Here is a 14,688-nt window from a genome sequence, read left to right on the forward strand (position 1 = left end):
AATCCCATGTTTGTGTTGTTCATTAATCTTATGCAAGCAAGCTTCTTTGTTTGTACGTCCAATCATATCTTTTCGGATGTACGTGTATTCATCAATTTGTCCGTTTCAAAAAAAATACTCATCAGTTTGTAAGCCAATCTTCTTTCTGGTGCATTTTATCTAGCAAAAGTTTCTTTTTGGGTATATTTCTTCTTCCATACCTGTCAATGATATTATTATTGTGACATAAACACATTGGTGATGTTTTTTCTTTCAGGCAAAAAAGATCTGTTTTAGGCAAGAACACTTAGATGATGCTGTTGTTCAGTACAATTTTCAGCTTTTGAAAACAAGCACGTGTGAAAAAAATTGTGATAAACATTTTCAAGTTTGTGTTCTTGATGATGGATTCTGTGCATTATTGGAAAATATGGCACAACCGGAGATATTCCTATGTCAGTAATGTCTACAGCTAGAGAGCAGTTTTAACATTTAATTATATATATTTTTTACATTCCCAAAAATATTTGTTTCATGCATATACCATTTAATTATATATATATTTTACATTCCCAAAAATATTTGTTTCATGCATATACCGTACTTCACGCAATCCATTTTGTGTGTACCAGGTACTTACTACAAAATAAAAGTGAGAGAGCTACTAAAGGCAATATTACGAGAGCTCAGGGGGCTGGATGTATAATTTGTCATCCAAACCCACCTCACCATCTGTACCATACGACAACCATCTAATAGCCCAAGTGCTACTCCCTCCGTTCCAAAATAGATGACTCAACTTTGTACTAATTTTATACTTGAGTTAGTATAAAATTAGGTCATCTACTTTGAAACGAAGGGAGTAGATCGCATATGAAGCTCCGATCTCATTCTAGTCTCCTCCTTGATATATGAGGGGGGGGGGGGGGGTGTTAGAAATGTACATTAAGAACCGTGCACCTCTATCTGTACCAATGATGCTGCATCTAATGGCTCAGGTTTGTTTTTCTATTTTTGCACCCTAGGCTCATTTTCTATACTAGTTGATCCCCTCCCGGCGCGATTGCTCGCCAGGTTCACTGCCATTACTGATCGAGACAGCAACGTGTGTATTTGGGGTTCTCAAGGGCATGTATAAACTCCCGCAGGGCATGTACTCCTGTCAGGGCGAACCCTCGCACAGAATATCTTTCGCCAAAACCCCTGCACAGAATATCTTTCACAAAAAAATAGAAAAAGAACGCACAGAATATTCACGTACAATACAGAAACTTGTTTATCACACTGGTTTGATCCATGTTCACTCAACATAGGCAGCCAATATAGCGCTTTATCACGTATAAGTGTTCCACTCTAGACTGCCTATTTGAAAGCTCGCTACAGGCATGCTTAGCTGACAAAGTTTAAAGATTAACTAGAAAAACTTCGATGCCCCACAAGGCAATGGCGACCAAGTCACATTCACTGAGATCAACGCAGAACCAGTGTTTATCTTCTGAGTACCAAGCCCATGGCTGTTCGCCCGGAAGGAACAACAATGTTCAGCTGAACTGGATGACTCCGGGCCAACCTTGAACTTCAGCTCCAACCAAGAACGTATAGCTACAGCAACCACAGACCTCTTTAAGCATCGTGACTCACCAATGGCACCATCAAAGAGTTGGATTTCTTCATCCAAATCACTGGTAAAACAACCAAGGCACAAATTGAAACCCCTCTGCACTTCTGATATAAGAACTTCTACAGTCGCCTCAACGGCGTGCTCGATACGCGATACTGTTATGTCAATTGCACCACCATTGCCAAGGATACGTTTTGCACGTGCGCGTGCGCTCGATACGTCCACATTCCCTATGAACGATGCACCATCTATAAGCGATAGATCATGCGTTTCTTCTTCGCCTGTCTTGATCCTCATGTCATATTCAATTACAATATCGTCACGAAAATCTATCCCTCGCTTAGGGCCAGTCATGTGGATGAGAGAACCCTGTAGAATTCATATCATTTAGTATCTCTTCATATAAAAGTAAGAGTAATCTGAAGCTAAATACTTCCATTATGGTTTTCACTAGTAACACTATTTACTTGAAAGGATATTTTGCAATTGCTGGAACAGATCTTTGTCGTTTGTCGAACTGAATGGTTACAAAGTGCATAACGGTGTTAATGATGGAAAATTGGTCGTTTCAAAAAAAATGATGGAAAATTGGCCCCCTCAATTTATTCGTTTTTGTATCAAATCCTAAGTATTTAGTTGCATAAACCTGTTCAAATGAGAAGAGAAAAGAAAGCATTTTTTAGTAATGGGATCATTCATGCTATGCATCTTCACATGTCAATAAACAAAAGAAAATCAATTGTGTGGTGTAACTAGTAGCAACCAAGAGTCCAAAACTTAAATCTTTTTTATTTTGTTTGGAATTAATGATAGCCACAGTTATGTAAGTTAGAACTGTTTTCATAGTGCATTGTCATTTTGCAATATAAGAACAATCTGAGACTTCGTATAATAGTGGTTTATAAAATCCAAAGTATTAATAAGCTGCTTTGGGACAGATTAATATCACTGAAGCATCTTTAATAATGACATCAAAGAGATTGTTATACACTATCAGGATTATGTATGGTCCAATCACAAGTTCTATGCACGTGATATATTATGAAAAAAAAAAGTAATTTGAAATAACGGAAAAGTCTACGTAACCCCCTTAGGTATCAAGATTCGTCTGCTTAACCCCCTAAGTATGACATTGGGCATTTGACCCGCAAAGTATACCATACTGTCTAAAGTCTAACCAATTTCCTAGTGTGGTTTTGCACATGTGGCAGCATCCACGTAACGGAGCATGTGGGCATAAACCACATCCAAACCCGCACCAGAGAGTGAAGACAGCATTTAACACTTTTAAGGACCCAAAATACCTGGTTTTATACTTGAGGGAGTTAAGTCGTAGACTTACGTCAATACTTGGGGGAGTTAGATAGACTCATTCCTAGAAATATTTGCAGATAAGTATGGGTGTGCACCTTCTCCACAGTGATGGGAGCATCTCTGGTAAAATTGACGACATAATTACGCAATGGATCCAGATGATCCCGCACTGCTATGTATCCATACAACTGTACTAACCCATCATCACCAGTAATTTCAGCCAACTTCAATGAGAAAACTTGGAACATGTGACTAGGTGCATGCCGCAGGCAAAATCCATTTAAGTAGAAGCAACCTGGTGGGTCTGCTAACATCATTGCCTCCAAACAAGCTTCATAAAGAAAGTACAAAGTTATACACTACTTGGAAATTAATACAGTAAACATAGAATTGACACAGCAGAAGTGAACATGCTGCTTGAGGATTCCATGGCCCTATTGAATATTTTCTATTTCATCTTAGTGCAAACTATCTATGTTCATTATCTATTATTTAAAAAGAAAATAAAAACCAACATTTTGCTTTCCCTGGTGGGTCTGCTCCTGTGTGAGCCTCTCAACTTCCTCTTCCAGATATGTCCTTCGCTCTCCCCTCCAGCCTCCTTCTTCTCTCTCCCTGGCAGCTCCAGCGCCCGGAGAGGAAGGAGAGGGAGGCTTTGTATATTACTCTTAGGCTCCCGGAGGTGGCATTGCAAGGGACGAATAAAGCAATGCCAAGATCTGGAACCCCTCAAGTTCATCCCAGATCTCGTCGAATCCATGGTGACAAGTCGGAGGTGCCTAAGGGGAATCTGGCTGGAGTTCTTCCAGATCCGTATGTCCCCACATTGGCAGATTTGGTGCTCTAGGTGCTGCTTGCTTGCCTTCAGCTCTCAATCTTTTTCTCTCCTGTTTCTTGCTACTTTCCTCTGCTGGCTACCATGATGGTAGCGACGCGGAGGTGTGAGTTAAATCTAAGGGTGCTGTTAGTATTGATCTTGTCATGATCGGTCATGTGGATGTTGTGTGATGTCATGAAAAATTAGCTAGCTATGCATAAGGCGTGCATGTCAGCAAGAAGCAGCAGCTAGCAGTATAGGCATGCATCCAGAGTTCCAGACTCTTCAGGATATGGCTGTCAGCAGTAAGAAGCAAAGTCGGATTTGACTTTGAGCTGTACACGGAGAGCAGTAGGACCTAGACAGCAGTAAAAGCTTGCATTGAGCTGTCCTGCTTAGCTATTATGTCAGTAGATGGTAGTCTGGGTAGCAGCTCTGCAAAAAAGAAGGAATCGCTCTCCCGCACCTCATCCCCTCCATGTTCCATGCAACGACTTCGATTCTGTCCTGTCCATTTTCTCCAACCCCTTCGAACTTTGCGCGGCTTGCCAGACAACTCCGAAAGCATGATTGTGCAACTACACAGCAGTGGATGAGCAACTCCCGCAAGTGTGGCAAGCAAGCAGTTGGACCAGGAGGCGTGCAAGTGGCCTATGCTACACCAACCACTCAACAGCACCAACAACCAGACCTACTATTACTAGTCTTCAGAGAAGACGACAGATGCAGTAGATCCAGAGGTGAGAGCAACCATGGCCACCTCCCTCCATCCATCCTCTCCACACGACGATAACACTGCTCCCCTCCAACACCAGCAATCCATCACACCACCACCACAAAGAATTGGAAGCAGCAGCATCAGCGCTGAATTTTTCCTCCACCACCACCACAAGCACACCAACTAGCGGGTTTTCCTCAGCGACGACAGCAGCGGCGATGAAGCTGGGGTAAGTGGAGTTCAACGACTGGCTGTGGGAACTGGGCGCCAGCGGCTTCCATGTCCTCATCGATTTGGAGGGAGGCCGGTCAGGGAGGAGCATCGTGTGCATGTGTATAGGAAGGAGGCAGAGGCAATTTGGAGGGGAGGGAGAAGAGGATGGGCAACCGGACATGGGTCACAGGTGCCAAGATGCACGGATGTGTGCTGCATGGCTGGTTGTGTGTGTGTGTGTGTGTGTGTGGGGGGGGGGGGGGGGGGGGGGGGGGGGGGGTGGCTGGCTGGCTTGAGCCTACCACGTGCGAATCATGCTGTATGATTCAGCATTTGGGTAATAAAAAATTTATATCACGCAAATATTTTCTAGAGACAAATCGATCGACCTGACTTCCATACAGGCAATCAAAATATTTCTAAAATTAGCATGTTGAAAGTTTAAAAGGTTTGACAACAACCTTGTCCAAAACGTAAGTACTACTTGGGAACATGAGGCAGTACAAATAAATAGGAAAGGAGGTATTGATCACTTACTCTCCTTACAGTCCGCAATATTGTATTGTTTTCTCCAAGGATTAGGATCAGTGCTCTTGTATATAGAACCATCACGGTGTTTGGATTTCGGAAGTGTATACAAAGGGGCTACACCATCAGAACGTTGCTCAACCATCTTTGCAAACAAGCTATCGTATTCTTCGTCATCGCTCGCCACAATTCCCTCCCCATGACCAGAATCATCCACAGCTTTCCCCCATGTATCTTGTTTGCCACCTATAACATCTATAACCTCCAAGGTTGTCCTACAGGCACTTTCATTACCATATATAACATCCATGCTGGTTTTCCTCGCATCTTCACCATGGGCTTTAAACACCTTTGTTATCGGCCTCCTCTCTACGTTGTTCATGCCTTGACTGAAGGTAGGGTTCTCGTTGGCAGAAGAGATGAGCAGTCGCATGTCTAGTTTACTGATTTCATCGCTTTTTACTCCACTGCTGCCGTCCATATTCTGAGATCCATGAGGAGATCTACCAACAAAGAGCATAAAAAGTCAATTCATCATCCGGCACAAATAATATGGTATCATCAGTCAGGATTGAAATAGCAAAGTAGTACTATTTTCTACTCTGAGGAGTAAGTCTGAAATCGATTCTTATTTTTCTTTCGGCGATTTTCTCCTTTTTGAGAATCATATGGGTTTATGAAAGGATTTCCCCCCGTTTACCTTAAAAAATCAACATTAGGGTGAATAAAAAAACTATTTTTTGCCGCAATCCAGATCCAAAACCATCGAAAACAACTAGAGTCGCGAGATTTAACATCAGAACAAGAAAACACACCTGTGAACGCGACGGACAGGTGGATAGGGAGATTCCATGGGTGCGAAAACTTGTCGCGCAAGCGCTGGCGGCCACCAGCGAGGCGGAGCAGAGGCCATGAAGGATACGAGTGGTCGCGAACAAGAGTAGAGGCGCTGCATTAGGGTAAAAGAGGAGGCAGCTTCAAGGCGTGGGAGGAGAAGAAGAACCGACAATCAAGCGGAGGATTTCGATTTGCATATGAGGGAGCGGCGGCGGCGGGGTGAAGGAAGGCTAATTTTTTTTAAATAATACATTTTTTTATTAAATTACACAAATATTACGCTGAAAAAATATTTTTCACAAATAATACATCGTCGGCCCGCTGCAGGCCGACTGGACCTAATCGGCCCACAGCAGGCCGATCGGCTTGCTGCTGGCCGACTGCTGGCCCGCCTGGCACGCGTCGGCCTCGGATTGGGCTGGCCACGTCGCGAGGGGGAGGGAGGGAGCTGTCGGCGCTGGCGTGCCCCTGTCGGCCTACCGCGGGCCGATCAGCCAGCTGCTGGCCGACAGGGTGCGGCCCCACCTCGCGCGCGGCTGGCCGGCTGCTCCCTACGGCCTTATCCTCCCCTTCCTCCCATTTCTTCTGTTCTTCTTCTGTTCTTACCTTCTCCTCTCTCTACACAAAAATGCCACCAATTTATACACCTAAATGAGCAAGTTTTTCGCGATTTTGGCACCGTGAATGGATTCAACTCAGTTAGGGCAGCCAAAAGAGGTCTCGATCTACTGATGGGGTAGCTCGTGGTGGTCGTGGTGAGCATTTGGTGGAGGTGGCGGTGGTGAAGTTGGGGCAGTGTGGTGGTGGTGAAGTTGGGGCAGTGTGGTGGAGGTGAAGCTATCGTTCGTCGTTCTTCGTTGGAGGCGGAGCACCGGCAGTTTGGTGGCCGCCGTTCGTCGTTCTTCGTTCGCACGCACGCTTCAAGGGTATATTTCAGCAAACATTTTATTTTTCGTAGGTGCTCCGGTAGTATTTGTTAATATGTTTCGATGTGAAATAAATTAGGTGTGCGATTATTGTTATTTGCCCCGGTAGTATACGTAAATATATTTAGATGTCAACTAATAAGTTGTGTAAAAATGTGTAATTGCTCCGGTAATATTCCGTACTATATGTGAATGTCAAGTATTTAGGAGTGTCAGTATTTGTAGTAGTTCTGAAAAAAGGTCCCTAATATAGGCAGTCCAGTCAAATATATTAATCTGTCAATATTTGTAGTTGCTACGGCAAATATTCGTAATATACTTGTAGGTGTGTGAATTGTATTAGTTGCTCCGTTAATATTCTGTAATATATAGCTAGGTAATATATAGACATGTCTAATATTTGTTAGTGGGGATATTAAGTTGTTGCTTAATACTTGTATTTCGTTGTTGAAAAAAAAATAGGTGAGTCGAGATGTTCGATGTAGTGAAGTTCAGATTTTACTACGGTCCTGGTACTGTCCAAACAACTGAGATGGGAGTAGATCTGAGTGAATTTACTCACATAGAGGTGCCAATGAGCGCACCACAAACATGGTCTGTCAGTCAGTTGAAAGAATGGATTGCGGCAAGTTTAGGTCTTGATACTGAAACACACACCGTCGGTGTTCATGCATTGTGGACACGGTCAAGTTCAATAATTACTTTTATTTGAGGCCAATAGAGGGAGACTCCGATTGGGTGCGGTGGTTACAAGGTTGTGAACGAAGGGGATGCAATCCTGTTGCTTTAGTGCTTCCCGTCGTGAAGGAGGTCACTGCACATGAAGGCGAGGGTGGCTACGAAGGACAGAGCAGTCAGGTAGAAGGAGGAAATGCTTATGGTTACGAACAAGAACAGAGCAGTCAGGTAGAAGGAGGAAATGCTTATGGTTATGAACCAGGGCAGAGTAGTCAGGTAGAAGGAGGAAATGCCGATGGTGATTACAATGGCGAGGTGGATGCTGACGAGGTAGATGGGCACATGCAGAACCAGATGGAAGAAGAAGACACCGATGTTGAAAGGGGTCATGCCGATGATTCTGACGAGTCAGATGAAGAAGAAAATGCAGAGGAGGTCACGAATCCTGCATGGTGGAATCATGACTTCTCATCTGCAATGACCGTGAATGATGGACATGATTCAGCCTGGCAATATCACCAGAACAATATTGCGACGGGTGCTATGTATCCGAACAAGCAAGCCCTGAAGGATGCAATAATTAATTGGGCAATGTCCACGCAAAGGGTTTTCACAGCTCAGGTGTCCAGTCAGAAATTCCTGACAATGGTATGCAAGAACGCAGATTGTCCCGCCAGGGTGCACGGCTTTCTCCCTAAGTATGGCACAAGTTGGGTGATAAGTGACTTAGTTAATCACACTTGTCTTATTCCCTACATCCCTCAAGATCATGCCAACCTTTCATCCACGCTTATTGCTCGATTGTTTTACAATGAGATAGTGCAGGGCAAAGCTATGGAAGTGAAGGCAGTCCAGACAAAAGTCTTCGCCAGGTTCAAGTACAGAATTTCTTATGGCAAGGCTTGGAGGGCTAAGCATGCGGCGCTTGAGAGGAGATTTGGTTCTTATTTTGATGCATATGACTCTGTTGTCCACCTCCTCCACACCCTGCAGCAGCGGAATCCAGGCACCTATATCGATATCCAAGACATGTTCATGCCAGAGTTCCCAACTGTGAGGGTGTTGCATCGTCTCTTCTTCTATTTCGGTGTATGCATCGAAGCTTTCAAGCATTGCCGACCGGTGATATGTGTTGACGGTACTTTTCTCACAGGCAAGTACAAGGGTCAGATCCTGACAGCCATAGGTCAAGACGGCCAAAATCAAGTCGTCCCACTGGCATTTGCTTTTGTGGAGAGTGAGAACATTGAAAGTTGGACATGGTTCTTCAGGCAGTTGAAAATATCAATTGTGAAGGAGAAGCCCAATGTGTGCATCCTTCATGACAGGCATGTAGGTATACTCAGTGCGATAAGGACACTGACAAACCCAGCCCTGAGGAACAAGTTCCATGGCAGGACTTGCAGAGCCGTTGGTGCATGCGCCATCTGGGGGCTAATTTCTTCTCGCAGTTTAGAAATAAGAACCTGATGAATCTGTTCAAAAAACTCTGCAAGCAGAACCAGTTATGGAAGTACAATTTGATACGCGACAGACTTAATGTGTGCACGCAGAGACACGTGAGGGACAGAAAAGCTGCAAGAGATGCAGCGGTGAGGGCACATGTTGAAGCAGTAGCTGCATAGTTGGCAACAGGAACAACGGCCGTGGAGGAGGAGCCTGTTGGGCTATGTGACCTGCCAGGCTTTGACCCACCTGGTACTAGGAGAAGGCTCGGGAGGTCGATTAAAACCTTCGAGCAGTGGATAGAGCATGAGCCTCTGGAGAGGTGGTCTTTGCTACATGACACACATGGAGCAAGGTACGGTGTCATGACAACGAACCTCGCGGAAACATACAACTTTGTCCTTAGAGGAAACCGGGCATTGCCACTTACAGCCATCGTTGAGGGTATTTTCTATGGCACCGTCAAGTATTTCAGAGATAGACGTCAAAAAGCAGAGCAGCATATCTTGAACAACCCAAATACACGGTACTGTGAAAGAGTCACGAAGTACATGGACAACAAGATGCAAAAAGCTAGGTCACACACTATAGTCGCCATCGGTAATCAAGAAAGAAGGTTTGAGGTCCGCTTAGCCAACAACAAATTCGGATGTGCAAATGAGTTGAGGACGCATGAGGTGAAAATTAGCAATGAAGCCTGGCCAACGTGTGAGTGCACATGCAATAAACCGAAATTGCTTCACCTACCTTGCTCACATGTACTTGCTGCTTGCGGGCAGCTTGGAATGGACACAATATCGTTTGTGTCTCCATTTTTTCTGAAAGAGTCTGTCCTCAATACCCGGACAGATGAGCTGATGGGTTTTCGATCAATGGGTAATTTCAACAGCGTCAACCCCGCCGAAAGGCGTTACATTCCAAACCCTGGTGGTATGTCTGTGCTATGCACAAGGGACCGAGATTACTGGATGACAAAATCTAAGATCATCTTCGATGTCTTCGTCGAGGAGATGGCACAACAGAGGGTTATGAGGCAATTTGGTCTTCTGCAGTTGGAGCTACCTCCCCCTATAGAGAACCCGGTGCCAGCACACATCCACAGGTATTAACCAGTTTTTCAATGTTGCATTATCTTTCATAGTACTTCATTCGAAGCTTTAGGTAATTGTTGAACACACACCACAATTTTAGGATGACAAGGAAGGGCATGACCAGGACAACTGCTGACTGGCTAGTTAGACTAGAGCCGTATGTTATAGAATGGGAGACAACAAACACAAATCTATGGCACGAGAATCACAATTTCGATCTCGATGAATTCAATCTCTATTTGCGGCGCTACATGACCGGAACACGGTTACGCATCGTTGAGTACTCCCACCCAGAGGAGATATCGGATCCTACTCCGTCGGATATGTACTTGAGCTATGATACTTCGGGCTCTAGGCAGTACGCGGTGAGATATATTTTCTTTACGTAATGTTGTCACATACTTTGACGTGCAAGAGACAGACATTATTAATCGTCATGGAAATTTGCAGGCTACCTTGACACGCGAACTCTACGACGACGTGACCACCTTTGGACGATCACTATCGTCTGGACCTCTTCTTCAGCATCGTCCAGTGCTACAGCCCTTCTTGAAAAGAATTCAGAATAAGATACGGACTGTGTACGAGGCTATCACGTGCACCCGGAGAACCGATGTTGTTCAGCACCAGCAGGAGCAGCCGCGTCACTCCATGCACCGACATCAACCACGTCCACGTCTAGCACATCAGCCGACAACCAGGTCACCCCGTCCTGACCAACCTGGCAGTTCTACGTGGCACCCGCAGCACTATGGTCCCACGTCGAGCTTCGTGTTTTCTCCACAGCCACAGCAGCACGGTCCCTCGTCGAGCTTCGTGTTATCTCCACAGCCACATCAGCACGGTCCCTCGTCCAGTTTCGTGTTTGAGCCAGAGCAGCCGTCACAGCCAGCAGGTATGTGTCTTCATATTTATTGTTTTCAATATTAATTGACGCGACCTCATTCTTCATGATGAAACGTTCCATCGCGTAGGAGCCTACGGATATCAGGCGTCTATGTCGGCATCAGATGGTACGTGGGGAGTGATCAACATCCCGAGGAGAACATACAGGCTCAGATGTCGCAGCACACCCAGTGGATGAACATGTTTTCGACTCCTCCACCAGGCCCCACACAGGATACACAGCATGACCAGGGAGAGTCTGAGATTCCTCCTCGTCACATTAGGGCACCCGACAGGTTGGGATGGTTGCCGCTTCCAGATCCGCCTCCCCGCCAGGCCAGACGTCGTCACTGACGCTTCTATCTATCAGTAGAGACATTACCATCTATTTCTGTGTGAGACTTATGTCTATTCTATGTATGAGACAAATGACTATGTACTTATGTATGAGACATATGCCTACTCTATTTTAGTACTCTGTTATCCGAACTACAAGATCATATTTAGATAGAATATAATACTCATACAACGAGACATTACAAACAACTAGATAGAACTACATCTAAATTAAATGGTACATAACTGAACTCACAACATACAGCATAAAAACTACATGAAGTCATCATCGTCATCCTCGATCGATGCAGGACTCTTGCCCTTCGACGATGAAGAACTCTTGCCCTTCGACGATGCAGAAACCTTGCCCTTCGATGATGAAGAACTCTTGCCCTTCGACGATGCAGAACCCGGAAGCGGCGGCATGAAGATATCATCTTCGTCCTCGCTCTCCTCAATCCATAAACATGGATTATTTGCTGCAATCCTTCTGAAAGTTTCACTCTTCGGCACCACTACCTTCTTCCACCTGTCATGCAACCTAAGAAGTTCTTTACGTACCTCCTCATAGGTCCTTTCAGGCCACCCAGACCTACGTAATTGGTGAGCCAACTCATTCATTATGGTGTCACTACCGGTGAGTTCGTCCCATGGAACTATCCTATTATCCATCCTGAAATCGGTAGCTAGCCTCAGAAGAGTCCTGCTCATCCCAGGGTGAAAACTACGATCGAAAGGATAATGGGACATCTCAACTACACTACACTGGAATGCTTATCCACCTCCGTCTGAAGGGGGTTTTATAGGTAGAGAGGAGAAAATGGCGGGAAAGAACGACTGCGGTATGGCGGGAAAGGGTTGGCGGGAAACGGGTGGCGGGAAATAGTTGGCGCCAACATATGCTGGGAAAGAGTTTGCGGGAACATATGGCGGGAAAGGGTTGTGCGGAATACGTCATAGTTTAAAAAAAACCTGGGATCGTTCGGGAAAAAAATGGTGGCATGCACCAGTCGGCCCACAGCAGGCCAATTAGTCCTTGTCGGCCCACTGCAGGCCGACTGGGCTTGATCTGGTGGCCGACAGCCCAATCGGCCAGCAGCAAGTTGATGGGCCATCAGTCGGCCTGCTGTGGGCTGACTAGGCTCAGTCGGCCTGCAGCGGGCCGACGGTGTATTATTTTTAAAAATTATTTTTTCAGCGTAATATTTCTGTAATTTAATAAAAAAATGTATTATTTAAATAAAATTAGCTGAAGGAAGGACCCAAACAATGCATTAAATTTGGAGCGGTGGGTGACACAGTACAGTTTACAAGAGGACCTCAAAAGAAAACACAAAATACAAACTAGTTCCAGACTTTTTATGAAAAGGACCCCAAATGGAGAGAAGGGAACGCAGTTGGGCAAAAATAAGACCCATTCGTTCACTGAATTATACGCAGTTGGGTAATTAATTAGTTCGATTCTTTGATTAACTTAAAATTCACTGAATTAGACGAATTATTAGTTAGTGAGAATTAAGTGCCATGCGTTCTTAGTTTGATTGTTAGTCGTTGACCATGAGCAAGAATATGTCAATTAATTAGATGCTTTAATTAACTTGTATGTAATGACAGGGTGTCCATGTTGAACAGAGACTTTCTCGTAGCCGATGGTTGCCCTTCAAGCACCAACAAATTGGAAATTCCAAGCCCTGCTGAGATTACGAGCAGGGTGGAAAGGGAATCAACACCATCACACCAAAGCATTTAAGGTGAATAAGTGGACCACTATCTAAGTAAATAGACACACCATATTTTGTTAGAACTAAGCAGTTGCTGCTAATATAATCCTCTCCAGCAAGATCAATTTCAGAAAATATAATCTGCTATTTACTCTCTATGTGTTTAAGCAGCTCAAACTCAGTACAACTGAACATAATTCCTTTTTTAGGTCATTGCATGAAAAATAAGAATACTTACATCACTGAATTTCTGATGTTTTTCTGTCGGAAGTTAGTTCAATTAGGCACTTCTAACTGCTTAAGCTCAATTTCACTCAAGTTTTATATAATCTATAGTAGCAATCCGAGAGCTAAAAACTACAGTGATCTCACTATCCACCAAGTATTGTTATTTTTCTCTACCTATGTCCTAATCAGGTGTGTCGCCTCCTATTGACTTTGCCTATTGAATTATAACGAGTCTTGAACTTTGTTATCTGATTTTCCTTATCCTGCTTCTTAGCTTTTCATGCTATTCTACGCGCTGTACATAATGTGCATTTCTTGTTATTTGCTAATGTGTACTGGACAAAGCTTTGGTCTATTGTTGAAACACATGAGTGCGGCAACGAATTCATAGTGTGCATTTCTTGTTATTTGCCAATGGTTGTACTAGACAAAGCATGGTCTTCTGTCGAAACACATCCCTTATGTTATGTCCAAAATTAGCTTGTTAGTCCTTTTTAGTGGGGCGCACTTATATATCTCAATTTTTCCTCCAACTGTTTATTACATGTTGTGATATTGGTACAAAGGCTGCCATAAAAGACGAGCATGTCTTTGGATCAGCAATATGTCAGGTGTTGTATCCCCCCCTGTAATCTAACAAAGAAGAATAGCGGTAAAACACATAAACTGTTTTTATTTTACTAAAATGTCTACTGCCGACGCATGTTTGAACTGAAATGTATTCTGTTAACAATTTATGCTTTACCTTAAATTCTGCTTTGTGTGCAGACCCTAGCAGAGCCTGAACCTTCTTCAGCAAATAAGGGTCACCGAGTTCCTATAGTCAGTCACTGGACCACAATGCTTGATATCCTTCAATGGACACCGGAAGTAATATGAGCTACAGATGTGCGTCTCAATGGGGTTATTTCTTTCCTTAACAAGTTACAGTACATTAGCAAAGGTAAAGTGAACACACAACTTGATTTTATGGTTCTTAGAATGTCACTTAACTATGTTTTAGGCTAAGTAGAAGCAGCGTTGGCACTGAAGAGTATCAGTTTATCTTTAAGATATCTCTGAAATTTTGGAGAGTCTGATGTGTTACGAATTATTGTTGTATATAAGGAGAATAGTAGGAGAAGATCTGCACTTGTGTATGTGTGCAAATTACAGTACAGTAGGAAAGGTAAAGTGAACACACAACTTTTGGGGGGGAAAGGCCATCATGACTAGCTTTATTAACTCAAACAAGAATTACATCGTTCACTAATTGGCTGATCAGAAACCCCGGGGGTTCATCAGTCCAATTTTCATTACATCTATTACAAAAACTAAACTTTGCTAGCTCATGAGATATTGAATTAGCAT

General features: G+C 44.0%; 1 protein-coding gene across 1 annotated transcript; it reads right to left on the reverse strand.

Moving 5' to 3' along the window:
• Positions 1-1,237: 1,237 nt before the first annotated feature.
• LOC123180552 (uncharacterized) lies at positions 1,238-6,231 on the reverse strand. Its single transcript, XM_044592621.1, has 4 exons — positions 6,006-6,231; positions 5,200-5,693; positions 3,010-3,245; positions 1,238-1,969 (listed from the first exon to the last, which is right to left on the reverse strand). Exons 1-4 carry the CDS (start codon positions 6,143-6,145, stop codon positions 1,394-1,396), a joined length of 1,446 nt encoding a protein of 481 aa, XP_044448556.1. The 5' UTR covers positions 6,146-6,231; the 3' UTR covers positions 1,238-1,393.
• Between the last annotated feature and the right edge of the window lie 8,457 nt (positions 6,232-14,688).

The sequence above is a fragment of the Triticum aestivum genome, chromosome 1D (genome assembly GCF_018294505.1).
Source record: "Triticum aestivum cultivar Chinese Spring chromosome 1D, IWGSC CS RefSeq v2.1, whole genome shotgun sequence".
Taxonomy (NCBI): domain Eukaryota; kingdom Viridiplantae; phylum Streptophyta; class Magnoliopsida; order Poales; family Poaceae; genus Triticum; species Triticum aestivum.